The sequence below is a fragment of the Enhydra lutris genome, unplaced genomic scaffold, assembly GCF_002288905.1.
Source record: "Enhydra lutris kenyoni isolate GAN:26980312 unplaced genomic scaffold, ASM228890v2 scaffoldscaffold9, whole genome shotgun sequence".
Taxonomy (NCBI): domain Eukaryota; kingdom Metazoa; phylum Chordata; class Mammalia; order Carnivora; family Mustelidae; genus Enhydra; species Enhydra lutris.
In genome coordinates this window covers 23,894,582-23,922,231 of record NW_019154093.1, presented here as the reverse complement: position 1 = coordinate 23,922,231, position 27,650 = coordinate 23,894,582, and the positions used below count along the sequence as shown (strand labels likewise).

Sequence of the window (27,650 nt, the reverse complement as noted above, 5' to 3'; positions counted from 1 at the left end):
CCCAGTTCATGGGAAAGACTCTGCCTCAAATCCAGATGTGGAGAAGGCTAATGCCTAGGCCTTGCCCCTCCTTCCCTCTGGTCCTCAGTTTCCTCATCTGTAAAATGAGGTGGCAGATGGTTGAGTCTTTGTGAGAACTCTGACTCGGTTCTGCTCGTTTCCCAGGTAGGGGCAGGCAGCTGGGGAAGCAGCGGGCAAGGGCCAGGCCACCTGCCGCTGCCTGGGATCCCCCTGCCTGTAGTGGGGAGAGGGAGCAGTTATTATCTGGGCCAGCAGGACACCTGCTCCTAACCTCAACCAGGCTCTAGTCCTAGCCTCCGTGGCCAGCTCCTAAGTTTGTGCTCTCCCACTCCCTTAGAGACCAGAAAGGATGGCACAGGTCAGAGAAGGCAGGGCCCATGGGCCAGGGAGGCCAGAAGCCGCCTTGGGGAGGGTGCAAGGCAGGCACATGGGTTTGAGCCCAGGAATGTTGCTGATGCTTGTGTGTGTGCAGATGAGTCCCTGGAACAGAACTGTTTTTTGCTTTTCTTTTCATTCATTAGTTCCTTTCTTCATTCGTTCATCCATCCACTCATCAGCACACACACAGCTCCCTATGTGTCACACTAAGACAAATCCCCATCTGGCCTCTGCCAACTGAGAGCTTGCCTTCTGGAAGGTTTTGTGCAATGTTTCTCAAACTCAGCATTATTGGCGGTTTGGCAGATGCTGCTTCATTGTGGGGGCTGTCCTGTGCACTCTGGACTACTTAGCAACATCCCTGGCCTCTACCCATATATGCCACTAGCATCCCACCAAGTAGTGACAACCAAAAATGTCTCCAGATATTGGCAGGTGTGCCCTGGTGCAAGTCACCCCTACTGAGAATTGCTGGTCTGACGCTGCTGATCTGCACAGAGGTGCCGTGGACAAGCCTGTGAGGTGGGTGCCATGACTCCTTTAGAGGGAGGCTCCGAGTAGTCTGTCCTCACGGGCACAGCAGGTCAGCAGCCGCCAGGGTCCCGGCTGTGGTCTGCGGTCTGCCATGGTCAGTCGCTCCTCCCCTTTCTGCTTTTGCCCACCCTAGCCAGACAGGGGCAGGGCTTGAAGCTGATTGACAACTGGGCCAGCCAGAAGGCTAAAGAAAGGACTGGGTGGTGGGGATGAAGTCCCAGAACTTGGTTTCTCAGGGGTGTCTAGGAAAGAGCTGAGTAAGCTGTCTGCTTCCCAGATGAGTGAGGTGGCATACTGGGACCCACTCTGCCCCAGGTCAGTGAGGGCGATGCTCCATGGAACCCTGCACTGGACGCCAGGGTTGCTGCTAGCAAACTGGCTTCATACAGAGGACCAGGTTCTTACAAAGACAACCAAGCAGCAAGTCTCTAGCTGGGAGAGCGAATGGCCTTGATACGGCCTAAGCCAGGCGAGGGTGGGGGCGGGACTTCAGCTTCCTGGGCCACAAGCCACATGCAGACACCGCACCTGGAAGGAAAGCTGCGTGGCTCTTTTGTCAGTATACCACAGCGAGCTGCCCTCCAAAGACAGTGAAGCACACGCACAAAACCTCAAATCAGTCCATCTGAAGGACAGCAGCTGATTTCGGTTTAATGATGTATTACTTAGATTTGCCACAGTTAATAACCCCCAAATCTCATTTATTTCTCATTCTTGTTACGATCAATGGCTGCAGGTCAGCTCCTTCAGACCTGCTCCATGTGTCTTACCGTTCTGGCACCCAGGCTGATGGGACCGCTGCCAGCTGGGAAATGTGTTCCCACGGCAAAAGGAAAAGCATAAACTCACCACACAATGCTCCCCAACCTCCCATCTAGACGTGTCCACCCCTGTCCCTTTGCCACCCCGGTGGGACGGGGCGGATGCCGCAAGCAGGCCCGTGGCTACAGGGAAGGACACAAACTACCCTGTAGGAAGGAGCGAACAGCTGCACACAAAAATACAACCTGTGACAATGACTCAACTGCCAAAAATCCTAAAATGTGAAAACTAGAGAGGAACTCAAGAGTCTACCATCCAAGTCTGTCAGTTTTCCCTATTACACAGATCAGGAGAACTGGTATTACACAGATCAGGAGAACGGTTTTGCAAGATTCCGGTTTATAGGTCTTTACGGGTGCAGAAACAGAAGCCAGCTTTTCTGACCTCATCTCACTCCAAGGATATCTAGTATCCCCACAGAGCAAGCCTCTCTGCTCATAAGACACCTGGAGGTTTGAGTCCCTAGCCTGAATATCTTAAAATTATTTGTATGGTTTGTGTATACATGTGGTTTGAAGGGTGGCTTTTCTGAAGCCTCTAATACCACAAAGGTCCAGCCAGAACCGTGGACCTAGATCCCGAGTCCGTGTCCAAAGGCCAGGACTTCCTCAGGTCAGGAGCTGTGTTAACTGTACGATGGTCCCTTCAGAGATAGAGGCTGGTGGTAACACAGCTAACAGTGAGTCCAGGCATGTCATGAGAGGTACAGAGTCTTGTATCAACAGAAGAGAGTGGAGACCAGCTGGAGCCTGGCACTTCGACTGGAGAGAATGCAGTTCAGGAAGTCAGCAGCTCTCCCCTACCACTGTCCCCACGGTGGCAGACATAAAGGCCTGAGCTGATTCCAGAATGCTGGATTCCAGGCAGAAGCGAATGAGGGAGGAGATCCAGGGAGCCTGGCTCCGCCTGGCTTGGTTACTTTACCTGGTGCAGCTTTTTCCCCTGGAGGTAATTCCTACAAAAAGCAGAGGTTCCTACACAGACCAGAAATGCTGGTGTCAGGGCTTTTACAAAGTACCTGCAGTGAACACAACAGAAGAAGGGGTTAACTGAACTGTGGTCTTAATCATCCATGCACCCTCCCAGCCACATTCAAGGTGAACCTTTGGATGTAAGTCAACATTAAAATGTCAGTTTAGCACATTTATTTGTTCGGTTGTTTACATATCTGGCAAATGCATTTGGACCTGTCCTGTAGCATCATGTCTGTGGCTAAACATGAAATCAAACTTTAAGAACATCCATTCATTCATTCATCCCTCCCTTCATCCTTTCATTCATTCAACAGTGCGTGCCCAGGGTGCCCAGGGTAACTTGGGCCCCCGTGCTAAAAACAAACAGAAACCTTCATCCCTGCTTTCAAGTCCTGAGGGAAGGGAGATAAATAATCAATTAGTGATAGCAAAAACAATTGTAGAAGCATTTGTGAGGTACAGCCTTAGGGCATGATTCCCTCTACAGGAAAGGGGAATCAAGAAAAGCTTCCTGGCAGATGCCTTATCCATCTTGACTTTGATTTAAAACGGGAGTAGTGGTGAGGCACGGGGGAGCAAAAGCAAGGAGGTACGGGGCACCATAGCATTTGCTGTTGTTAGGGCATAAAGCAGGTGTAGTTGGGCAGGTTGGAGAGGTGGGCAAGGCCTTGGCTTCCCAGACCGAGGAGTGTTAGCATGACCCAGTGTGCTTGGACTGGGGTGGGGGGTGGTGGGGGGGAGCTGTCTGTATCTTAACTCCACTCAGTTCAAGGTCTTAAGTTGCCAGAATCCTGTCCTGAACAGCCTCTTACCTATGCCAGTTATTTAAAAAGTAAACATTTTCAACAGTGTTTACATTTTCTGAGAAGCATGAAACTGGCTTTCCTCCACAGATCTACTTTTTTAGATTTCTCCCCCATTTTCTGGAGATGGGGAGAGTGGACCTCAGGCCTTTAAAGAACTGTGGTAATAATCTGCTAATAATGGAAAAAATGAATAGCTAAAAATTTGTCTGGAGACAAAGAGATTTAGTGCCAGAAAAAAACACTAAGAAAAGTCATCAATCATATCTGAAGAAATCTACCCCTCCTGCCTGATAAGCCAAAGCATAAGCATCACGACCAGCTGGACCACCTACCAAGTCAGTCACCACATCACCAATTCCCATCCAATCTGCCTCTGAAATCTCTCGCCAATCTGCCCCTTACCTCATGCCTCATCATCAACTCGTACATGTAAAATCTGTATACTACTCTGTAAATTTTACCTACACGTCCTCTGGGGCTCCACATACCACTATCAGGATGAAGTATGCTCCTGAGCAGGGCGTTCAAGCTTTCATGAATGGCCCTAGCCCAGCTCTCCAGCCTCTTTCCCACCATGCCCAACCACCCTCATGCCCAACACATCAGACTCCTTTAACCTAAATGCAAGAGCATTTGCTTTGCTCAAAGCTTAGGGGAAAAGAGTCGAAGAGTCAACTTACAAATCTACTGAGGGGATTCCGTTATGGTCCAGGAATACCCCAAAGCTGAACAAAGAGACAAAAGCCAAATCCAGCTGGGCTGCCACAGCTACTAACAAAGATGCACTCTCATAACAAGACTGGCCTTTACAGTTTACAAAAGCACTCTGACTCCTACTCTCTCACTGGCTCTCAAACACCTGAGAAAAATGCAGGCGCGAATTAGTATTCCTTTTTTTTTTTTTTTTTTTTTTTTAAAGATTTTATTTATTTGACAGAGAGAGATCACAAGTAGACAGAGAGGCAGGCAGAGAGAGAGAGGGAAGCAGGCTCTCTGCTGAGCAGAGAGCCCGATGCGGGACTCGATCCCAGGACCCTGAGATCATGACCCGAGCCGAAGGCAGCGGCTTAACCCACTGAGCCACCCAGGCGCCCCACAAATTAGTATTCCTATCCGAAAGATGAGGAAACCTCCCCAGGGAGGCAGTATGTGCTTACAGTCACACAGCCAGTAAATGATGGCATCTGACTTCACAAACCAATGTTCTTTCCATATAACAGTATCAGGGGACACACGCACAATGAGGAACAGGAGTGCCAGTTTTTAGGTCCAACAGCCAGACAGCTTGTCCCATCTCAGACCAGCCCCATCACTTCTCCCCATCTGAGAGGTTCCTGGCTGCATCACGACATGCTGAGTCATACTGAAGGCTGTTTGGCCAATGACCTGGGCCAGACTCCATGGTTGCCATCTCACAGTTTTGTGTCCAGGGCGAAAGGGAGGGGCATACAAGGCAACCCTTCAGCAGTGGAATGAGACCCTGGCTGTACCCCTGGGATGGCGCCTGAGCACTTCCCTGGTCTGCTCAGCCTTGTGAAGGTGGCTCACCTGGGGTGCTGCAGCACGTGCAGCAGCGTGCTCTTGGGAGGCACCCGGTAGAGTTCTGTCCCCGCTTCATCCTCAAAGTAGACCTGTAAGAATAACAGAGGAACAGGAATCAGACACAAATACAGGGCCTCAGCAGCACTACGCATGCTGAGGCCAAGTCAAGGGAAAAGCTAAAGAGATGGCAATGAGTCCTTTGTAGAGTTGTGGAGTATAAAGCACTCAGTCCTCACCCCCCATACTAAGAAAGGTATCATGGGCTCCATTTCCAAAGATAGAATGAAGGCTCAGAGAAGGGGAATAACTCACCAGTAACACCCAGCTAGCAAACAGAGGAGCCAAGATTCAAACCCAGGCCTGTGAGCCTTCCCTTCCCTAGCGATTCAGTCCTAGACCCCTTAGATGTAGAGGAAGAAAGCTACGGTGGTCCAGAGAAGGGGAGGAGCCCGAGGATGAGAAGGATGATGGCCCTGTGCAGGTGTCACAGCCCACGCAGGGTAAGGAAGATGTCCGTACAGAAGGGCTGGCAGGGAGTGAAGGTGTCAGAGCCTGGTCACTGGAGGGCAGCCTTGCTGGGAGCTGGCCAGCATAAGCCCGGTGATAGGGGTTACCCGGTAGAATGGCTGTCCATAATGAGATGTCAGAGCCCATGTGGTTGAGACAAGTATTCTTGTGAGGGGACAGCTGATACAGGGTCTGAGACTTAGACGGTACTAGTGTATCAAAGCTGATTTCCTAATTTTGAGAGTTGGGATCATGAAGGAAAATACCCTTGTCTGTAGGAAACGGACCCTGAAGTATTCAGGGCCAATGTGGCATCAGTTGGCATCTTACTCTCAAATGGTTACTGAAAGAGAAAGTCTTTGTACTGTAAGCTGTGATTTAAAAAAAAAAAAAAAAAAAGGTCCCAACTATGGAATAATGGAATACTATTCAGCCTTAAAAAGGAAATTCTGACACAGGCTACAATACAGATGAAACTTTCAGACATCAAGCGAAGTGAAATAAGCCAGATACAAAAAGACACAGTATATAGTCCCACTTAAATAAGGTTCCTAGAGTAGTCTCATTCATAGAGAGAGCAAGTAGAATGGTGGCTGCCAAGGGCTGTAGGGAGGAGAGAATGGAGTTACTGTTTCATGGGTGCAGAGTTTCAGTTTGGGATGATGAAGCAGAGACGAAGAGTGGGAATGATTGTACAACCATATGAGTGTACTTAATCCTACCGATGCAATGGTTCAAATAGTAAATTTTATGTTCTGTATCATTTGACACTATTTTTTTAAAAGATTTTATTTATTTATTTGAGAGAGAGGGAGAGTATGTGCAAGCATAAGCAGGGGGAGAAGGAGGTGGAGGAACAGGCACCCTACCAAACAGGGAAAACAACATGGGGCTCGATCCCAGGACACTGGGATCATGACCTGAGCGAAAGGCAGATGCTTAACCCACTAAGTCACCCAGACACAATTTTTTTTTTAAAAGCAGTAAAAACTTGCCCTCACACACACACACCCCACCCCTGCAAAAAATATCCCATCTAGGAAAAAGGTAAAACATCTCTTACCTCTAAATTATCAGGGCAGTATTTCTGCTCTAAATCCCAAGAGGGCGTTTCACCAAACATCACCATTAGATGATCAATAAACCTAAGGATATAACATGTACTTTCTGAGTATTAATAATTCATGATCTATTTTCCAGCATCACAGTCCCTGGACACCCATTCAGATTGCTATCAAAAATGTACAAAACATGAAATGCAGGCCTAAGCCATTTCGAGCCAAAACCATCTGGTTTAAGGCAAAATGTAAATGTGTATTACTTGTCCTATTATGACAATAATTTTCTTTAAACTGACTCAGGCTTAACATTCCTTACATTGAGTCACATTCTAAGCATTAACCCTATGGAATCACACATTAAAACTGCTAGTTATATTTTTTCTAATAAATAGACACTTCAATTACTATGCATATGCTACCTAGAATGACTTTGTATCTCACTAGAGATATGTGTCAGTGCTTGACAAACAGGACTGTGGTGCTCTACTTACTATCCCAGTCAGGATGATGGTGAGACTTATGTCTATCATTGCAAAGGTAGTTATAGTTAGTAAAAGGAGAAATCAGCTCCAGGATAGAGAGATTATGTCAAACCACACTGTTAACCCTCTATTCTCTTCCCTCCTCAACCAAAAATCCACTTGTCCCTCTCCCAAGGGACAGCAAGGAAAGAGCATGCCAGCAAAAACAGAGGGCTCTTGGGCAAGTAAGTACCTGGAGTCCTCATGAAAAGCAGCGATGAAGTCCGACTGGGCATGCTCTGGGTACAGAAAGAGCACGGGCCAGCTTAACCTGCCCTGCTCATCTACATTCAGCCTGGCTCCATAAGGGTTCGCCGAGCTGAGCCCATCCAGGAAAAGCTCACCTACACCTTCTGAGTCTGAATCTTCATCCTGACCATCAACTTCAGAGATTAGCCTGATGTTCCTAGCCTGGATTAAAAACAGAAATATACAAACCTTATTGTGTGAAAGGATGCAAGCCCATTTCGACAGCAGGGAAACCACCATACTGTGAGCTCCCCGAAGCCAGCTCTACACAACTCGTCTTCATTACCCCAGAGGCCCAGCACAGAAGGGATAACTCACCTTCGCAAGGATTCCACCACATACTGGACCTTGTGTCACAGAAAAAAGCTAGACATGGTTCTTGCCCTTAAGACCCCACTCATGGTCTAGTGGGCAAACAGCTATGGAAATAAATACAATATAAGGTAAGAGAAAGTAGAGTGCATAAGTGCAGACCATCAATAATTAATTCTGCCTGGGGGCTGGAGAAGACTGGGGAATGCTGGGCCTTGAGCAGTAACTATGAAAGGCAGAGAAGTTGGAGGGGTGGGGAAAGGATGGAAAGGCATTCCACCTCCAAGGAACAGCATATGCAAAGGCAAAGATAAGATCAAGAGTGTAGCATATACAAAAATAGCAAGTGTGCTGGTTTAGCTAGGACACGGAATACTAAAAATAAAACATATTGACCTAATCTTGACTGTCTCATGGAAATAAAGATAAATCAAACGTCTGAATAGAAGAGTTGTCTCTTTATGTATGTGTGTGGAGGCTAGCACAAGAGGGGAAAGTTACATGCAATCTAAAATTATTTTTGATGGGGTGCCTGGGTGGCTCAGTGGGTTAAAGCCTCTGCCTTTGGCTCAGGTCATGATCTCAGGGTCCTGGGATCGAGCCCCACGTTGGGCTCTCTGCTAGGCAGAGAGCCTGCTTCCCCCCCACCCCACCTGCCTCTCTGCCTGCTTGTGATCTCTGTCTGTCAAATAAATGAATAAAATCTTTGAAAAAAAATAAAAAATAAAAAATAGAATTACTTTTGATACCTCCTAAATCAGAGGCTGGCAAACTTTCCCTTAAAGGGTCAGGGAGAAATATTTTAGGCTTTGTGAGCCAAATGGCCTCTGCTGAAATTAACTACTTGATTCTGCCACCAGAGTGTGAAAATAGCCATAAGTAACATATAAACAAATAGGCAGGGCTGTGATCTACTGGCTCCTGCTTTAAACCATCGGTAGAATATGGTCTGTGTATACAACTGTTAGAGTAATTCTTACGTACACTGAAGCTTGAGATGCAGGATCAAACTAAAGGAGAGAGCCAAAATCAGGCCTGTATGCGAATGGGCATTCCAATATTCCACATTTTAGAAAATGACCAAATCTCTCACTGTGAATGGGGATTAGCAGGACAATCTGTGGAGTATTCCATCCTGCTTAATCTGTTAACAGGAGTTAACAGATTGTTATGGGGAAGCACTAGTGGAGTCCATCTTGGTAGTGTGAAGTTCTCAAAGTCAACAAATAACTTAAATGGTGCATCATTTGACTCGACAAAGAATGAAACCAAGAACCTACTCTCCAAACTCATGGCATGTGTCTTATCCTTTGTGAAGACCAAGCAAGCCAGAGCTCCACAACTGACTTGCTGGGTATCCAATATCCAGGTAAAAACAAGATCTGGCTCAGACTACATCCATTTATAATGCAGGGAAGAAATGAGTGGGTCGAATTTTTATTGTTGTTAAAGGAGCAACATCCTAAAAATTCAGATTTTTTTCAGGATGCAGTAGCTAAGAGGAAGGACCTGCCTCTGATACACATTAGCTGTGTGAGGTTTCTTCACCTCCCTGAAACCACATCACCACCTAGCAAATCAAGAGCTAGAAGATCTATCTCAGAAGGCCACTGTGAAGATTAAGTAATGCTTAGCCCATAGCAACTATCCAGTAAGTACAGCTTACCTGAGATCAACATATGTACACAAGCAGGGAGGCTGACTGAACTCAGGGGGTCTGATTCCAGAGCCCCTTCAGCACACTGCTTCATCAAACCAAAGAGAAAATGAACAGACTCATTCAGGTAAAGCATCCCAAGACAGGTTCCTAACAAACTTGAGGATTAGCAAGACCATATGGGCCTGAGGTTTGAGAACTCACCTTGATGGCCTGAAGTAAAGCCTCATTCTGATTCCGCTCCTTCTTTTCTTTCAGCTTTGCTTTCCTGATATCCCTCTGCTCAGTTCTCTAAAAATGAAATTCAGACCCATCAGTGCCAGGAGCTTGTTACTCCTTCTGTCACCCCAGCCTGCTTCTTAGTCTCCAGTATCTGTCCAACCCAGGTTCCCGTGTCAAGCAATACCAATGGCCTGAGTCAGTTCAATTAACATTTTAAGAGCACACACCTGGTGCCAGGACTCATGGCAGCAGAAATTTAAAAATGTATAGTTCCCATACACACGCTGCTCAGTCTACTGAGAGGGACAATGAAATATCTGTTATGTATTACCCTGCTGATGTGAATCCAGTACTATAAAATAGAGTGGAGTGATGGATTCTGCCCCACTGAGGAGGTAGGTTTATATGGACACAGAACATTCCACCAGATGGGGAAAGGTCATTCTCAGTAGAGGGACTGACATCAGGGTCTGTGGGGTATTTCAACTTCTCTGGAATGGCTGGAGTATAGGAAATACTGGAAAAACCCAGGGTAAGAACTGGCCCTTTGCCAATTACAATCCATGAGAGAAAAAAATTATCACTCTACTTAATCTGGCAGAAACATAATCTAGATTTCCTTTTCCTGCAAATCTGCCCCAAACTAGTTGATTCTGCTCTTACCCCCAGGATCGTAGATTAACAGAGGTCAGCAAACTTTTTCTAGAGATTTTTTTTTTTTTAGAGACTTTTTCTAGAGATTAGTATTTTTAGGCTTTCCAGACCATGTATGCTTTCTGTTGCATATTATCTACCTTCTTTAGTTGTTTATAACTCTTTAAAAATGTGAAAAACATCTTTAGTACACAGAATGTATAAAAACAAGCCACAGGCTGGATTTGGCCTTGGGGTCAGTTTGCTGACTTCTGATCTAAACTACTGTACCAACCATCCCTCATCCATCCCACAAAAGCCTCACAAAGGCTAACACATATCTTCTATTTCTCATGAACAAAGTCTACCCTTTCATGGCTACAATGGCTGATAACTCTTGTCCATTCCTCCTCCAATCCATTCTGCCAACAGAGCTGCAAAACTGCCTTCTGCTGTTGGGAAGTCCGATTACATTATCCAGAGTACTCCATCCCATGGATACCACTAAAAACCATGTCCAATTCTACCTTCACAGTTGAGCTACATCCAACCGCAGTGTCTGGTCCACACTAGAGAATTATTAAGAATGATACAGACTCTGTCCCTGTTGTTTTACTCTGATTTACACTATACATGTGAGTGACGTGGCTTATGAAGTCTCATATGAAGTTTGGAGTCTTGGCAGCCACAAAAAGTAGAATGACCACCAGGTCAGAGGAGCCCTGAACTGCGGAGTCTGCTGCTCTTTTTAAAAAAAAATCAATTTTGGGGCACCTGGGTGGCTCAGTGGGTTAAAGCCTCTGCCTTCAGCTCAGGTCACGATCCCAGGGTCCTGGGATCGAGCCCCACATAGGGCTCTCTGCTCAGCAGGGAGCCTGCTTCCCCCTCTCTCTCTGCCTGCCTCTCTGCCTACTTGTGATCTCTGTCAAGTAAAAAAAAAAAAAAAAAAAAAAAAAATCAATTTTGTTGAGGAATAATTTACAGATTTTAAGTGTATAGTTCAATGAGTTTAGACAAGGGTACACCTTGAGTACCCAACATTTCAATCAAGATGGACATTTCTATCCCCTAGAAAGTTCCCTCATGCTCTCTCCTATCCCATCACTGATAGGTTTTTTTATTACCAACTAATGTCCCACTGTATGAATATCACACTTTGCTTATCTCCTTCCTGTTGTTAGATGGACACAAGAGCTGTTTCTGGATCACTCTGAATAAAATAGGTTGTGACTGTTCTTATACAAGACTTTTTATGAGCATCCATTTCTCTTAGCTAAACACCTCCGTACTTCCCGCTGTCCCCAACCCCTGGCAACCACTAACCTGCTCTCTGTCACTACAGATTTGCCTATTTTGGATATTTGATATATATAGTCATACAATATGTGATCTTTTATATCTGGTTTCTCTCACTTAACATAAGTGTTTTTGAGGTTCATCTACACTGCTATCTGTATCATACTTCATTCTCCTTTATGGTTGAATAAAATTCCATTGTATGAACATACCACATTGTATTTATCATCAGTTGATGGACATTTAGATCATTTCTACTTTTCAGCCATTATGAACAGTGTTGCTATGAAAACTCGTGTAGGGGTTTGCTTCTCCCTGACTTCTCCCCTCTCATGCTCTCTCTATTCTCTCTCAAATAAATAAGTAAAATCTTTTAAAAAAAGAAAGAAAGAAAGAAAGAAAACTCCTGTGCAAGTATTTATTTCAATACTTTGTTCCAATTTCTTTGGGTATAAACCTAAGAGTAGAAGTGCTGGTTCATATGATAATTTTGTGGTTAATGTTTTGAGGAACTGTCAAAAATTTTTTTTAATATTTTATTTTTTGAGAGAGAAGGAGAGAAAGTATGAGCAGGAGGAGGGGCAGAGGGAGAAGCAGACTCCCCAATGAGCAGGGAGCCTGACGTGGGGCTCAATCCCAGGCCCCTGGGATCATGTCCTGAGCAGAACGCAGACGCTTAACTGACTGAGACACCCAGGCGCCCCTGTCAAAACTGTTCTCTATAGTGGCTGTCATTTTATATTCTCACCAGCAACATGTGAAGGTTTCCATTTCTCCACATCCTTCTCAATATTTGTTATTTTCCTTTGAAAAAAAATTATAACCATCTTAGTGTGAAATAGCATCTCACTGTGGTGTTGATTTACATGTCCCTAATAACTAAGAATGTTAAGCATCTTTCATGTGCCTTTTGGCCATTTATGTATCCTCTGGAGAAACATTTGTTCACATCCTTTGACTATCTAAAAAATGGCATTGTCTTGGGGCACCTGGGTGGCTCAGTGGGTTAAGCCTCTGCCTTCGGCTCAGTTCATAATCTCAGGGCCCTGGGATCGAGCCCTGCATCAGGCTCTCTGCTCAGCAGGGAGCCTGCTTCCCCCTCTCTCTGCCTGCCTCTCTGCCTACTTGTGATTTCTCTGTCAAATAAATAAAAATAAAATCTTTAAAAAAATAAAAAATAAAAAATGATGTTGTCTTTTAATTATTGAGATGTTAAGAGATCTTTATACATTCTGGATAAAGCTCCCAGAACAGATTTATGATGTACAAATACTCTCCCACCCTGTGGGCTGTCTTTTCATTTAATCAATGATAGCCTTTGAAGCAGAAGTTTTTACTTTTGATGAAGTCCAGTTTACCTTTTTTGTTTCTTGTGCTTTTTGTGTCATATCTAAGAAAGCATGCCTAATCCAAGGCCATGAAGATTAATGCCAACATTTTCTTTGAAGAGTTTTATTATAGCTTTGCTCTTCCATTTAGGTCTTTGATCCATTTTGTATGTAGTATGAGGTAGGGGTCCAAATACATGCTTTTTGTGCTGATATGGAAGACTATTCTTTCCCCACTGAATGGTCTAGGTACCCTTGCTGAAAATCAACTGTCTATAAATATGAAGGTTTATTTCTGAGCTCTCAATTCTATTGCACTGATTTGTAAGTCTATCCCCTTCTGCCAGTACCACAATGTCTTGATTACTATAGCTCTACAGTAAGATTTGAAACTGGGAAGTGTGAGTCCTCTTTTTTTTTTTTAGGATTGTTTTGGCTATCCTGGGTCCCTTGAATTTACATATGAATATTAGAATCAGTTGGTCAATATTCTGCAAAGCAGCCAATTGGAAATTTGATGCAGACTGAGTTGAATCTGCATACCAATTTGGGGAGCATTTTCATCTTAACCATATTAAGATTTGATCCATGATGTCTTCCCATATTTTTAGATTTAATTTCTTTCAGCAATGTTTTGTATTTTCAGATTATAAGTTTTATGCTACTTCTGTTAAATTTATGCCTAAATATGTTATTCTTTTAGATGCTATTATAAATGGAATTGTTTTCATATTTGAAATGTTCACCAAAAGTCTACAGAAGACAATTGGGTCTTGTATATTAATCTATCATACCAGTTTACTAATCTATTAATTCTAACAGGTTTTTTTAGTGGATTTCTTAGAATTTTCTATATACAACATCATATCATTTGCACCTAAAGTTTTACTTTTCCTGTCCATTTTTGGAGGATAGGTTTGCTGAATATAGACTTCTTAGTTGACAATCTTTTTTTCAGCACTCCTAATGTCAACCCATGGCCCTTTGGCTCCCATGGCTTCTGATGAGAAATCAGCTGCTACTTTTGGGGGAGCAAAGGGAGAGGGTCAGAGAGAATCTTAAACAGGCTCCACGCCCAATACAGAGCCCTACACAGGGCTTGATCTCACAACCCTGAGATCACATCCTGAGCCAAAATCAAGAGTTGGGTGCTCAACCTACTGAGCCACCCAAGCATCCCTCAGATGATTTTTTTTTTTTTTTTAATTTATTTATTTGACAGATGGAGATCACAAGTAGGCAGAGAAGCAGGCAGAGAGAGAGGAGGAAGCAGGCTCTCCACTGAGCAAAGAGCCCAATGCGGGGCTCGATCCCAGGACCCTGGGATCATGACCTGAGCCGAAGGCAGAGGCCTTAAACCCACTGAGCCACCCAGGCGCCCCCAGATGTTACTTTTATTGAGGCTCTCTTGTATGTGAAGAGTCTCTTCTCTCTCAATGCTTTTAACTTTTTCATGTTTGACTTTCAACAGTTTATAATGCATCTGAGTGTAGATTTCTTCAAGTATCTCCTACTTAGAGTTTGTTAAGTTTCTTTGAAGGGTAGATAATTATTTTTTTAAATCAAATCTGGGAAGTTTTCAGCTATTATCTCTTCATATATTCTCTTGTCCCTTTTTCTTTCCCTCTCCTGGGACTCCCATATCTATGATAATACTTGATGACATCCCACAGGTTCCTCAGTCTCTCTTCATGTTTTTCTTTTTAAAAAGATTGATTTATTTATTTACTTTTAAAGAAAGATAGAAGGAGAGAACATGGGTATGTGGGGAGGGGCAGAGAGAGAGAAAGAGGAGAATCTCAAGGGGACTCCCCTCTGAGTGTAGAGTCTGATATAGGGCTCAATCCCACGACCCAGAGATCATAACCTGAGCTGAAATCAAAAGTCAGATGCCCAACTGACTGAGCCACCCAGACACCCCTCTCTTAATGTTTCTTTATTCTTCTTTCTCTCTTCCTCACACTGGGTAATCACAATTGATCTATCTTCACAGTTCTGCTCTTGAACCCTTATATGAACTTTTCAGTTACTACACTTTTCAACTACAGAACTTCTATTTGATTCTTTTTCAGTTTACTGACAGTCTCTATTTGGTAAGTCATTGTTCTCATATTTTTTTAGTTCTTTAGACATTGCTTTCTTTTTTCCTAGAACATATTTCAAAGTGTGGTTTAAAGTCTTTGTCTTGTAAGTCTCATGTCTGGGCTTCCTCAGGGACATTTTCTATTGATTTTTTTTTTCCTGGGTATGGGTCATACTTTCTTACTTCTTTGTATGTCTTGTAATTTTGTACTGAAAACCAGACATTTAAAATAATACAATGTGGCAACTCTAGAAACTGGATTCTTCCTCTTTCTTCTCCAGTGTTGGATATTGCTGTTGTCACTGTTTAGTTACTTTCCTAAACATTCTGTAAAGCCTGTATTTGGTTTTATGTGACCAATAAAGTCTTTAAACACTTAGCTTAGTGGTCAGCTAATGATTGCGCAGATTTCCCTAAATGCCTGAAGCCAAAGTCTCCCACTCTTAGCTGAGGGGCTCTCTTGTGCATCTGGTGGCACACCTTCAACACTCACCCTAACAATTTACAATTCAGCCTCAGCCTTCACTTACTGCTTCCACAGAGCCTCCAAGTCAGCCAGAGGTCAGAGCTTAGGGCCTTCTTAGATCCTTCCTGAGCACATGCATAGCCCTGGATGCACATGTGACCTTACTCCAGGAATATGCTGGAGCTTTTCAAAGTCCCTGAAGAATCTCATTCCCCCCAGCTTTTCCTTTTAAATATTCTGCTAAGCCTACTGTTTGCCCAGGCGTCCACTATCTCAGGCAGCTGCAATTTCAAATAACTACTTCTGTTTTTGACATATCCCTCCTTCCCAGCCGCACCCCGCCCCCCAACAAAAAGCTTTTCATACTGGGATAGCTCCAAGATGAGTTAACTAAAATCCGCCTTGTGAGTGAGGTCTTCTAGGAGACCACCCAGATAGTCCAATAATGGCAATTCTCTGGGAACAGGGCTTTGAACAACCTCTAATCCAGTCTGCCTCTTCTGATGGCTGCTGGGCTACTCATTTTCACCACGATTCTTTCAAGGCTACTGTGGTACCAGGGAGGGAGGAGAAGGGGACAGGGCAAGATAAAATGTCACAAAACTTGCTGTGCTTATGGAGGTTCAGCTATTTTTCTAGAATACACACTCCCCAGATTGCTATAAGCCTTTGGCTCATTTCAGAGCTCTGAAAAAAGTTAGTGACTCTGAGCATTTTTGCCAGTTTTCCATAGACTTTATGAAATAAAGAATTTTAGATCTTTATTTGGCCATTTTTGCTGATGTCACTTCTCTTTGCTGATTTATCTACTTGTTCCATCAATTACTGAAAGAAAGGGATGTTGACATCCACACCTATTTATAGATTTGTCTCCCTCAATTTTTTTGCTTATTACATTTTGAAGGTCTGTTATTAGATAATGCATACTTAGAACTGTTAAGTCTTCTTGATAGGCTGACCCTTTTATTATTTAATAAAGCCATGCTTTATTTCTGGTAATGTTCACTGCCTTGATGGCTGTTTTGTCGGATTTTAATATAGCCACATGATATCCACTGCTTATACAAGCCAAGCACATAGGAATCCAGCGTCAATTTATACTCAGATATAGAATAAAACTTACACTCAGCCAGCAATGTCACCCATGCCCAGTGTCAGGCTTCTGGGCCCTGACATCTTTCTTTAACTGTGTGCTTGTATCATGGAATATAAATCAAAACCACAATGAGATATCACCTCACACCAGTTAGAATGGCTAAAATTAACGAGTCAGGAAACAACAGATGTTGGGAAGGATGCGGAGAAAGGGGAATCCTCTTACACTGTTGGTGGGAATGCAAGCTGGTGCAGCCACTCTGAAAAACGGTATGGAGTTTCCTCAGAAAGTTGAAAATAGAGCCACCCTAGGACCCAGCAATTGCACTACTGGGTATTTACCCCAAAGACAGAAATGTCGTGATCCAAAGGAGCACCTATACCCCAATGTTTATAGCAGCAATGTCCACAACAGCCAAACTATAGAATGACTCCAGATGCTCAGTTGGTGAAGTGTCTGCCTTTGGCTCAGATCATGATCCCAGGGTCCTGAGACTGAGTCCTGCACCGGGCTCCCTACTCAGCAGGGAGCCTACTTCTCCCTCTGCCTGTTGCTCCCCCTGCTTATGCTCTCATGTGCACACATGCTTGCCTGCTCACTCTCTGACAAATAAATAAATCTTAAAAAGGGGGGGGGCTCCTGGGTGGCTCTGTTGTTGGACATCTGCCTTTGGCTCAGGGCATGATCCTGGGGTCCTGGGATTGAGCCCCACAACGGGCTCCCTGCTTGGCAGGAAGCCTGCTTCTCCCTCTCCCACTCCCCCTGCTTGTGTTCCCCTCTCTCACTATGTCTCTTTCTGTCAAATAAATGAAATCTTTAAAAAAAAAAGGGGGGGGGGGCGCCTGGGTGGCTCAGTGGGTTAAAGCCTCTGCCTTTGACTCAGGTCATGATCCCAGGGTCCTGGGATCGAGCCCCACATCGGGCTCTCTGGGCAGCGGGGAGCCTGCTTCCCCTTCTCTCTCTCTCTGTCTACCTCTCTGCCTACTTGTGATCTCTGTCTGTCAAATAAATAAATAAAATCTTTAAAAAAAAAAAAAAAAGAAGATGTAGTATATATATGCAATGGAATACTATTCAGCCATCAAAAAAAAAAAAAGAAATCTTGCTGTTTGCAATGATGTGGATAGAACTAGGGGGTATAATGCTAAACGAAGTAAGTCAATCAGAGAAAGACAATTATCATATGAGTTCATTCATATGTGGAATTTAAGAAACAAAACAGAGGATCGTAAGGGAAGAGAGGAAAAAAGTAAAACAAGACAAAATCAGAGAGGGAGACAAACCATAAGAGACTGTTCATCACAGTAAACAACTGACGGTTGCTGGTGGGATGGGGTAACTGGGTGATGGGACATTAAGGAGGGCTTGTGATGTAATGAGCACTGGGTATCATGTAAGACCGCTGACTCACTGACATCTACCTCTGAAACCAATAATACATTATATGTTATTAACTGAATTTAAATTTTAAAAAAGATATCTATAGAAACAACAACCAAAAAACTGCACCTGTGCTACAGGACCCGCAAGCTTTCATTTAGGTCCACTAAGGGTTCTTCTGTGGATTAACTTGGCTATGTCCTTCTTCAGTAGCCCTCTAGACATTCTCTCCTATATATACCACTTCTAGAAATTCTGGCCCACCAGTTATCTAGGCTCAGAATTCTACTACCGAGCCACGTGAGTCAACAAATTACCTACTCTTTCTACCATTTTATATGACCAGAGTGACTTCTGACTAAAACCTACCCCTTTGCAGGGAGAGCTGCAGGCTTCCACAGCACTGAAAATTCCCCTTCCATAGTATAAGCAATGAAGACAGACCTAGACCAGGAATCAGATCTGAAGTCTAGTTCTGGCTTTCTGAATAGACATGTAAGGCAGCCTTGCATAGGGACTGAGCACACGGATTCCAGAGCCAGACTGCCTGTTCTGACACCCGGCTTAACCAGAGCTATGTGACTCAGGCAGCTTCCTGATCTATGTTTCGCTTCCTCACTTCTACAAAGTGAATTAGAATAGTTCCTACCTTACAGGGTTGTTATATGGCTTAAATGAATTCATGAAAGTGAAGATTTTTAAATAGCATCTTGAAGATACACACACTGAACGCTATCTAAATGCTGGACGTTAGTTTTGGTATTGCTGATATTCTCCTGTTCTTGTTTTATCATCACTGTTGCTACTATGTATATATGCATTTCATCATGAGTTATACAAGTCTTTTTTTTTTTTTAAGATTTTATTTATTTATTTGACAGACAGAGATCACAAGCAGGCAGAGAGGCAGGCAGAGAGAGAGGAGGAAGCAGACTCCCCGCCTAGCAGAGAGCCCAATGCAGGGCTCGATCCCAGGACCTGAGATCATGACCTGAGCCGAAGGCAGAGGCCTTAACCCACTGAGCCACCCAGGCGCCCCAGTTATGCAAGTCTTAAAGCTGGGAATTACAAAATACTGAGAAGCTTCGGGGTTTAATTTTTTTTCTTTTTAAAGATTTATTTATCTGAGAGACAGGGTGTGTGTGTGTGTGCACGCATGAGCAGGGGCAGAGGGAGGAGACAGGCAGACTCCCTGCTGAGTGGGAAGCCCGACACAGGGCTCAATCCCAGTACCCTGAGATTACTGCCCCAGCCGAAATCGAGTCAGACCCTTAACAGACTGAGACACCTGGGTGCCCCTGTTAAAATGTTTGTGTCATTTCCTCTCCTCTCTTTCGAGAGATTTACACAGTGTGCAGACTGTATTATTGCAGCCTTATGCTATTTCTCATTTATTCAAATCACAATAGCTACGAATTTATCAACTCCTTACTGTAAGTCAAGAAACATGCTAACATACACACACACATTCTCATTTAATCCTCATAAAAACCTTTGAGGCATATACTACATTCACTATTTTCGAAGAGGGGTCTGAGTTTCAGAAATATCAAGGACTTGCTGATGGCCATGCTTTCTCCTGTCTGGAATGTTCTCCAATCCTTACTCCACCCTCCAGTGGAGTACACTCTTGCTCAGTCTTCAAGAGATTAGACACAGACATCACCTCTTTCAGCAAACCTTCTCTGCTATCAGGATCTCTGCCCTGCCCTTGTCCAGGGCAAAGTTAGATACTATTACTATATATACTATATATTCTTCCTTGCTTCTGTCACCTTGTAACTATTTATTTATGTCTTTGTCTGTGTCCTCCAGAGTTCCAAAGGTAGGGAATAGTTTTGGGTTTTGTTTTTAAAAAAGAAAAAACTGACAATGACCCAAAAGACACAATCTGGGAAATACTAATAAATTAATGCTAAGTAACAAATGCCAACTGGCTAATGATTTTGCCACCAACCTTCAGCTTGTCTGCTTTAGCCCTCATTTCCAGAAGCTTCTTCTCTCTGGCATCTATCTGCAGCCCTTCATCACACCAGTTAACAGCCTCAGCAAAGTTTCTCAGTTCCAGATGGCATAAGGCACCTGTAGAACCCAGAACCTTTAGAATACGTGGACAATATGCATGCAAAGAGCTCCCCTTGAGCAGGAACCAGCCCCCATCCCCAAACTCCACTGGCTACCAGCCAGCATTCTGAAGAGAAACAGATGTTTAAAGCCCCTTCTACTGCATTCCCCAGACAAGGAAGAATATTTTACTTATCTTAGATCAGAAAGATCTCTAGGGCCCATTCAGCTTAAAACTCCTGTAAGCTTCCCTGACATTAAGGACTTTTAAAGTAGGGAAGGCTACAACTTAATGACAAAGTGCACAGGGTTTAGAGTCAGACAGATTTGAGCTGGAAATCTGGCTCTACTCTTTACCAACTAGACATTACATAAAATACTGAGCAACTCTGAGCTTCAGGTTCCTCATCTGCAAATGAGAACAAAGTTCATCTCAGATGGTATTTAAATAGAGACAGAAAACAGAATTGACCTCAGCCGTTCATCAAAGCAATGGCAAGACCAAAGACATTAGGTCTCTCCTAAAATTGTTCCTAATGGCTTCCAGGTTAACCTACCTCTCCTCTCACCACTTTTGTTGTTCTCCAGTAAGCCTCTTTAGACTTCCCGCAGAATTTCCAAATATCAGAACTGAAAGGGCTTAGATGTCAATAGAATCCAACCTCATCTTCCAGAAACCCACTGACACTCAGAGTGGGTGTCTTGCCAAGGTTACATGCTGAGGTAAAACTAACAATTCAAGATTTATAGACTCTAGCTTGTCCCAATTCCACAGGACTACATTGACTTTAGTTGCCAATCTTTGAAGATTTTATTTATTTGACAGCTAGATAGCACAAATAGGCAGAGAGGCAGGCAGAGGGAAAAGGAGAAGCAGGCTCTCAGCTGAGCAGGAAGCCTGATTCGGGGCTCGATCCCAGGGCCCTGGGATCATGACCTGAGCCGAAGGCAGAGGCTTAACCCACTGAGCCACCCAAGAGCCCCAGTTGCCAATCTTTGAACAGTACCTTCTTTCCCTACAGCTGAGGGACATGGATCTACCTATACCAACCCCTAACCATACATACCTAAAAATGCATTAACTTTGGTAAAGCATTTGGCTTATAATAAAACAGTCGATCTTGGAGGTATAAGGAAGATTAATATGTGGTGAATAAATTAAAGTTTACAAAGCACCTCTGAGCTTCTCAAAGAAAAGGTAAAGTATAAAAGTAATATAAGCACTATTATTACATAGAAAGGTCAGACCACAAAAGAAAATATAATCTAGGAACAGCTCAGCATCAGAGTTATCAGCAAAGGTCCCATAACTTATCTTTTAATTAACATGGCATCTGAAGATCTCACCTTTCAAACAGATAATTTGGAAAAAAAATTAGGATGTGGCTTTTGGAATTAATTAATTTTATTACTAATTTAAAATGAGGAGTTTCAATTTCTCCACAAATTCTTAAAATATAAAGGGTTTTATTATTCTTGGGAAACTCTTTTTAAAATGACATGTTATCATTGCTAAGGACCAGGAACTTAATATCAAGACTGCAAAAATAAGGTGACTTCAATAGTATCTTAGCACCTTAATATCAAAGCTTAAAATGCCTCAACTTTCAGCGCAGTGAGTGGCAACTTTTCCATAAAGACAATCATCCTGTGGTTCTACAATACTTACCTCTTACTATTGCTTTGAGGTGGCAGGGTTTCAGCTTTCTGGCAGCCGTCACATCATTGAGAGCAGAACGAAAATTGCCTAACAGGCACCATTTAGTAAAAGAGAAAACAAGACTGCAATCAGAATATTTGCAAAATTTCATGTGTAGAGACACAGACATTTCTGTATAGTCTTGGAGAAATATAAATCAGAGCGCAACAGTTTTTAAAAAAAATATATAGTTGTGCTCATCAAGTCTTAGAAATACTTGTAACACTGGAAGTCCATGGAACTGTAAATGGCTAGCACGCCCACGAAAAGATGCTCAACATCACCAGTGACTGAAGAAATTAAAATTAACATGGAACTGGTAGAAATTAAAAACAGATAATATCCAGGATGGGCGAAAACATGGGAAAAGGGCACTCTTATGGGTAAATAAAAGAGCAAATTAGCATGCATTTGTGCGTATACTCTGACCCAAAACTATTCTTCTAACAACTTATCCTTAAAAATACTTGGACAAATATGCAAGGATAAATGTAAAAGCATGTCAACTGCAGCATTAGTTTTATTTGTGAATTATGAAACGCTGGTGATACCCTAAATATCCTCAATGTAGTAACAATTAAAGAACTCTGGTAAATCCACACTACTAAATACTATGCAACCATTAAAAAGGGTGAGATATATGTGCACATAAAAGGCATGATAGGATGCCTGTGCAATACTGTTTTAACTGGTTGTTCTACTGTAAAATATCAATTTTTTTTGTAAAACAAACCAATCTAAATATACCAACATATGTACACACACATATGTATTTGTAAATGCATTAAAAAAAAAAAAAAAGATGTGTACGGTAACCTGGGTGGCTCAGTCAGTTAAGTGTCTGCCTTCTGCTCAGGGTCCTGGGATAGAGCCCCAAGTCAGGCTCCCTGCTTAATAGGGAGTCTGCTTCTCCTTCTCCCTCTGCCCCTCCCCCACTTTGTACTCGCTCTCTCTTAAATAAATAAAATCTTTAAAAAAAAAAAAGAAAAAAAAAAAAAGGTGTGCTATCATACATACTGTTATCCAAACTGGAAAGGCATAAAGGAGATTTTCACTTTTAAATATCTGGTATTTTCCTATTACTTTCACATCTAAAAATCTAGTGCAGAGGTCAGCAAAATTTTTCTGTAAAGGGCCATACAGTAAATACTTTAGGCTTTACAGGCCACATACGGTCTGTTACACTTTCTTCTTTGTTTTACAATCCTTTAAAACATAAGACATTTTTAGCTCACAGGAGGCCAAGGATCCAGATGTGGCCCGGGAGCCACAGTTTGCCAAATCTGGCTTCGGCCTTAAGAATAATCAGGATTTGTGGGAAAACTTAACCACCAAATGTGTTCATTACTGCATTATTTTAAAAAACCTAAAAGCAGGGGCACCTGGGTGGCTCAGTGGGTTAAAGCCTCTGCCTTCGGCTCGGGTCGTGATCTCGGGGTCATGGGATCGAGCCCCGCATCGGGCTCTCTGCTCGGCAGGGAGCCTGCTTCTCTTCTCTCTCTGCCTGCCTCTGCCTACTTGTGATCTCTGTCTGCCAAATAAATAAATAAAATCTTTAAAAAAAAAAAAAAAAAGAAAAAAAAAACCTAAAAGCAGCTATAGACTCAATACCACCTGTGTAAACACTGGTATGTCCAAATGATGCAACTTTATGTAGCTTTTAAAACAGTATTCACAAATATTTTTAATGACAGGTGAAACTGTTCATGTTATAAAATTAAGTGAAAAGAACTGAACACAAAACTGGAAGGACAGCATGATATTAACTACAGAAAAAAACGTATATAAAAGAGATCCAAAGACCTTAATCCAAAAAGGTTAAGGGTGGTAGATCGAACATAAGGATTTAACTAAACCTCCACTACTCTCCCCCTTTCCCTCAAAATGCCATAAACCCACGGAGACAAGAGTAAGAACACAGAACACATTTTAAAGCTCGAGAACAAAGGGACAATGGTTAAATGACGAATCAGGCCTAAGAAAACTGAATTCTAAGCCAGCAGAGGGAAAGCCCCAAAGCTGACAAGTTGTACTGCAGAAACTCAAAGGACTAAGGAACTGATAGCACTGGGTACTTCTTGAAGTGTGGTAAAGGTGACTTCCATTTAGCGCACTTCAAATCAGACCTGATTCTACATAATCCTACCACTGTGCAGCCTTACACAGTTCATTTTACTAAACTTACTGCAGTACTTTGCTACAGCTGCATGTTCTACTACCTGGGGATAAAGCTGTTAACCTCACCTACCTTATATAGTTGCTATGAGGTCAAGGGGAATAACAAATGTGAAAGTGCTCTGTAAGCTGTACCAGTGAGATCTCACTTAAAGAATGACTGTGATGATTATGCCTCTGCTCCTCTGACATCACACACACATGGTTTTCTTCTTGCCAGGTGCTTCTTCTGGTCTGATTAGCCCTACACATGACAGTCTTTAAGTTCCCAAAGAAAGGAACTATGCAGCTGTTGCTCACAGTGCAATGCCTAGCACACAATAAATGCTTTATATATATTTACTGACTGAATAAGGAAATGAATGAAACTCCTTCCGGAAAAGGCCAGCTCTTACTCCTCTCTTCGACACCACTAGCACAGAACAAGAACTCAAGTTCATCTGCTGAAGAAAATGTATTCTTCCAGAAGTTAGAAGAATGGTTTTTTAGTCCATGTTCTAGTACTCATCAGAGGGTCCCTCTCTGGGCGTATGTAAAATGAGGGGGTTGGTTGGCCCAATAATCTCTAAAGTTCTATACCACTCTTAGTATTTGGAATTTTATAATGGAATATGCTAAAGGAGACAACAGTTGGAGCAGACTATGGTTGGGGAGAAACACTGCTCAAAAGGTGATGAGGCCCAGCAGACTCATCCCAGCTAGACTGCAAGGCTTATTCTCTACCAGCCCCTCAGAGGCCCCAGGTCTCTTTAATAACAAGTGTTTCCCAAAGTCCTGTCTGCAGAAGAGTCCTGCGTGTTAGTGTTACTTGAAAAGGGGGCTTACAAAACTTAAGAATGAAAGGGTAAAGTTCTTTGCTGCAGGTCATCTTGCATCTTTAACACACTGTGCACTGCAATCTCCAACAAAGCAGCAGCACTGTCCAAAGAATATTTTTCACTTCAGGTCCCAGAGAATATTCTTTGAAAATTCTCCCTTTAATGGGGCGCCTGGGTGGCTCAGTGGGTTAAAGCCTCTGCCTTCGGCTCAGGTCATGATCCCAGGGTCCTGGGATCAAGCCCCACGTAGGGCTCTCTGCTCAGCCAGGAGCCTGCTTCTTCCTCTCTCTTTCTCTGCCTGCCTCTCTGCCTTCTTGTGGTGTCTGTCAAATAAATAAGTAATCTTTAAAAAAAAAAAAAAAAAAGAAAATTCTCCTTTAAGACAGTTTCTCTCACACAAAAACCTCTTTGCTTGAATCCTTCTAGCATCCTTCAGAAGAGGGTAAATGGCCGAAACAAAAAACAAAAACACGTTTTTTTAGAGAGAATAATTTGGGCTAAAAAAAAATCTCAGATCATACCAATTCATATATTAAGTACGTCACTCATTTGGTTCAGATAGCAAGAATTACACAATCTCTCTAGTTTCCCTTTTCACCCAGTCTACCTGGAAGATCAGTGTTCAATTAGAGTAATCTAGCTTACCTTTCTGGATTAAGCAGGTCGTCTTCTGACATTCTCAAACTCTGCACGGGCCATCATAATGGCTTTTACCATAAGTTAATTCTTTAGAAAGCACCAAATAATAGAATAAATTACCTAGATAGTACTGTGCTGCTGCCCGGTTGGTATAAAGGACAGCATTCAAATCAGGGTTTGTGCATTTCTTCTTTAATCCTTCAGTATACGAAATCACAGCTTTTTTATAGTCTTTTTCTTTAAAGTAATCATTGCCCTCATCCTTATAAGTCTTGGCCTGTTCTGCAAAGAAGAGAATAAATAATCATTTTCCTATTTTTTTAAAGTCTCATTAAAAATATATCCTAAATCATACAATAATGTTACGTATGATAAACCAAATTTAAAAAAAGAAAACAAAAATTAATCCTATAAAAGTGGGTATCAACATGGAAAAGCAAAGTCATGTGTATTTAATGCTACAATCAATTCCAAGTATCTTACAAAGTAGATTATTAGACACTTACCAAAAAAAAAATAAAAAGATGCATAAAGAAAAAAATATATTTATCCTACCGTTTGAAGGTATTTTTTTTTTTATAACTGAAGAAATGGAGGGAAATTACACTTTTGTTTTTGCTTATATTTTATTCCCTGGAATGCAAATTCCCCTCTCCTCACCTTAGTAAGAGCCTATAAAATTGTTAAGAATCAGTTCAAATGGGGCACCTGGGTGGCTCAGTGGGTTAAGCCGCTGCCTTCGGCTCAGGTCATGATCTCAGGGTCCTGGGATCGAGCCCCACATCCGGCTCTCTGCTCAGCAGGGAGCCTGCTTCCTCCTCTCTCTCTGCCTGCCTCTCTCCCTACTTGTAATCTCTGTCTGTCAAATAAATAAATAAAATCTTTAAAAAAAAAAAAAAGAATCAGTTCAAATAACAAATCCATTGTTAGCCCACTGGTACCTCCCCCTCTTTAGTGTTCCCTCGGCACCTAGTCCATAACCACACGTGGGCACTTATCACATACACACAGAACAATATGGCTATCTACTGCAGCATGAGACCTTTGAGGGCAATCATATTCATCCCTTTATCCCCAAAGCCTAGCATTTAGTAGGTGGCAGGGGTGTATGTGGAATAGTGCCGAGTTAGCCCAGGCTAACTACTACTTGTTATCAGAAACTTTCTGACTCGCTCTTTATCTCAATTTAGTGGAGACACAAAACAAATATTAGACTCATGTAAGATACCTTCTGGAGATCGCTCTTCGTCAAAAATAATGGACTGGAGGCAAGCCAAGTCAGGGTTCTCGTTGGGATCAATTTCAGATGGCGCCTTCTTCATAAACAGGGGGACCTTCTCAAATTCCTGGAGTTGAAGAGAAGAAGGAACTACAGGAATAAGACTTTGCACAGGGCAGATCCAATTCCATATCTCTCTATCAAAGTGTTCTGACTCATCATGCTTTGCAAGTCATCATTAGCTCGCTCGCTCCCTCTCCACGCCTCAGTTTCCCACGTGTAAGAGGCGAGCGCAGGTAAGGATCTCTAACGATTCTTCTGGGGTTCACAATCTTACGAGCACGGTGGGAGTCACCACTAACTGAGCGCTCTTTAGGTTCCAGACACTTCATCCACCGTATCCCCTCACTCCCGCCGCGATCCCACAAGACTGTGGCTCTAGTTAGGGAAATGTTACAAATGAGGACACGGGCTCAGAGAAGTTAAGTAACTGCGCCAGCAAGTGCTGGAGGCACAGGTCTCACTCCAAAACCCGCCCTCCTAAACATACTGGCCGCGAAGACGGCCCCCCAAACCCCGGTCCTAGTTTCCAACACTCCTAGCTAGAAACCACCTATCCCGGGGCAGGCCTGCGGTGGGGGGCGCGGGAGGCGCCTGCCAGCCAGCCCCGGGGGTCGGGATGACGCCGCCACACACGTACAGGGCCCCAGGCCGCCCACCTCCTCCCACTTGTCCTCGTGGAAGCCGCCATGGTAAGGCTGGCTCTGGAACTTTTCCAGGAAGGAGTCCATGGCATCGTCGCCGGCAGCGTCCGGCTCGGGGACCTCCATAGCGACCCCTCCTCAGCCCTGCCGCCACAATCCCGGCGGCTAGAACTGCGCGTCCACTTCCGGCTGCGCGGGTGCCTTTCCCTCAATCCTCCGGGCCGCGCCTGCCCGCGCACTTCGGGTTCCGCCCCTTCAGGGGCCCTGCCGAGCGGCTCCGCCCCGCCCCGCCCAGCATTTCCCCGGCCCCGCCCTCCCCTCTGCTGGAGGACGACCCGCCCCCGAGGTTTTGGGGCGGTGGGCTAACCCATCGTCCCACAATGCCCCACTATCACTTCGTTAACTCATTTGTTCAGCCAGTCAATACATGTTTCCCAAGCTCCG

The 27,650-nt window shown here is 43.5% G+C and overlaps 1 protein-coding gene across 2 annotated transcripts; it reads right to left on the bottom strand.

The window, feature by feature from the left end:
• Positions 1-1,559: 1,559 nt before the first annotated feature.
• On the bottom strand, positions 1,560-27,383 carry LOC111143208 (tetratricopeptide repeat domain 4). Of its 2 annotated transcripts, XM_022496771.1 has the most exons (10): positions 27,222-27,383; positions 26,512-26,629; positions 25,404-25,565; positions 21,622-21,699; positions 19,846-19,970; positions 9,589-9,675; positions 7,360-7,577; positions 6,648-6,729; positions 5,084-5,166; positions 1,560-2,773 (listed from the first exon to the last, which is right to left on the bottom strand). In XM_022496771.1, the coding sequence occupies exons 1-10, from the start codon at positions 27,330-27,332 to the stop codon at positions 2,671-2,673; spliced, it is 1,167 nt and encodes a 388-aa protein (XP_022352479.1). In that variant the 5' UTR covers positions 27,333-27,383; the 3' UTR covers positions 1,560-2,670. The 2 variants fall into 2 exon arrangements, with proteins under 2 accessions (XP_022352479.1, XP_022352480.1); XM_022496772.1 differs by lacking the exons at positions 6,648-6,729; positions 7,360-7,577.
• Positions 27,384-27,650: the final 267 nt, after the last annotated feature.

Bases quoted from the DNA above. Each gene is read 5' to 3' on its own strand.
- LOC111143208 (XM_022496771.1), bottom strand. From the start codon at position 27,332: ATGGAGGTCCCCGAGCCGGACGCTGCCGGCGACGATGCCATGGACTCC. The intron at 25,566-26,511 runs GTATCTTACATG...TCTTCTTTGCAG, and splicing joins CGAAGAGCGATCTCCAGAAG to AACAGGCCAAGACTTATAAG. The intron at 6,730-7,359 runs GTACTTACTTGC...TTATATCCTTAG, and splicing joins GCTTTTCATGAGGACTCCAG to GTTTATTGATCATCTAATGG.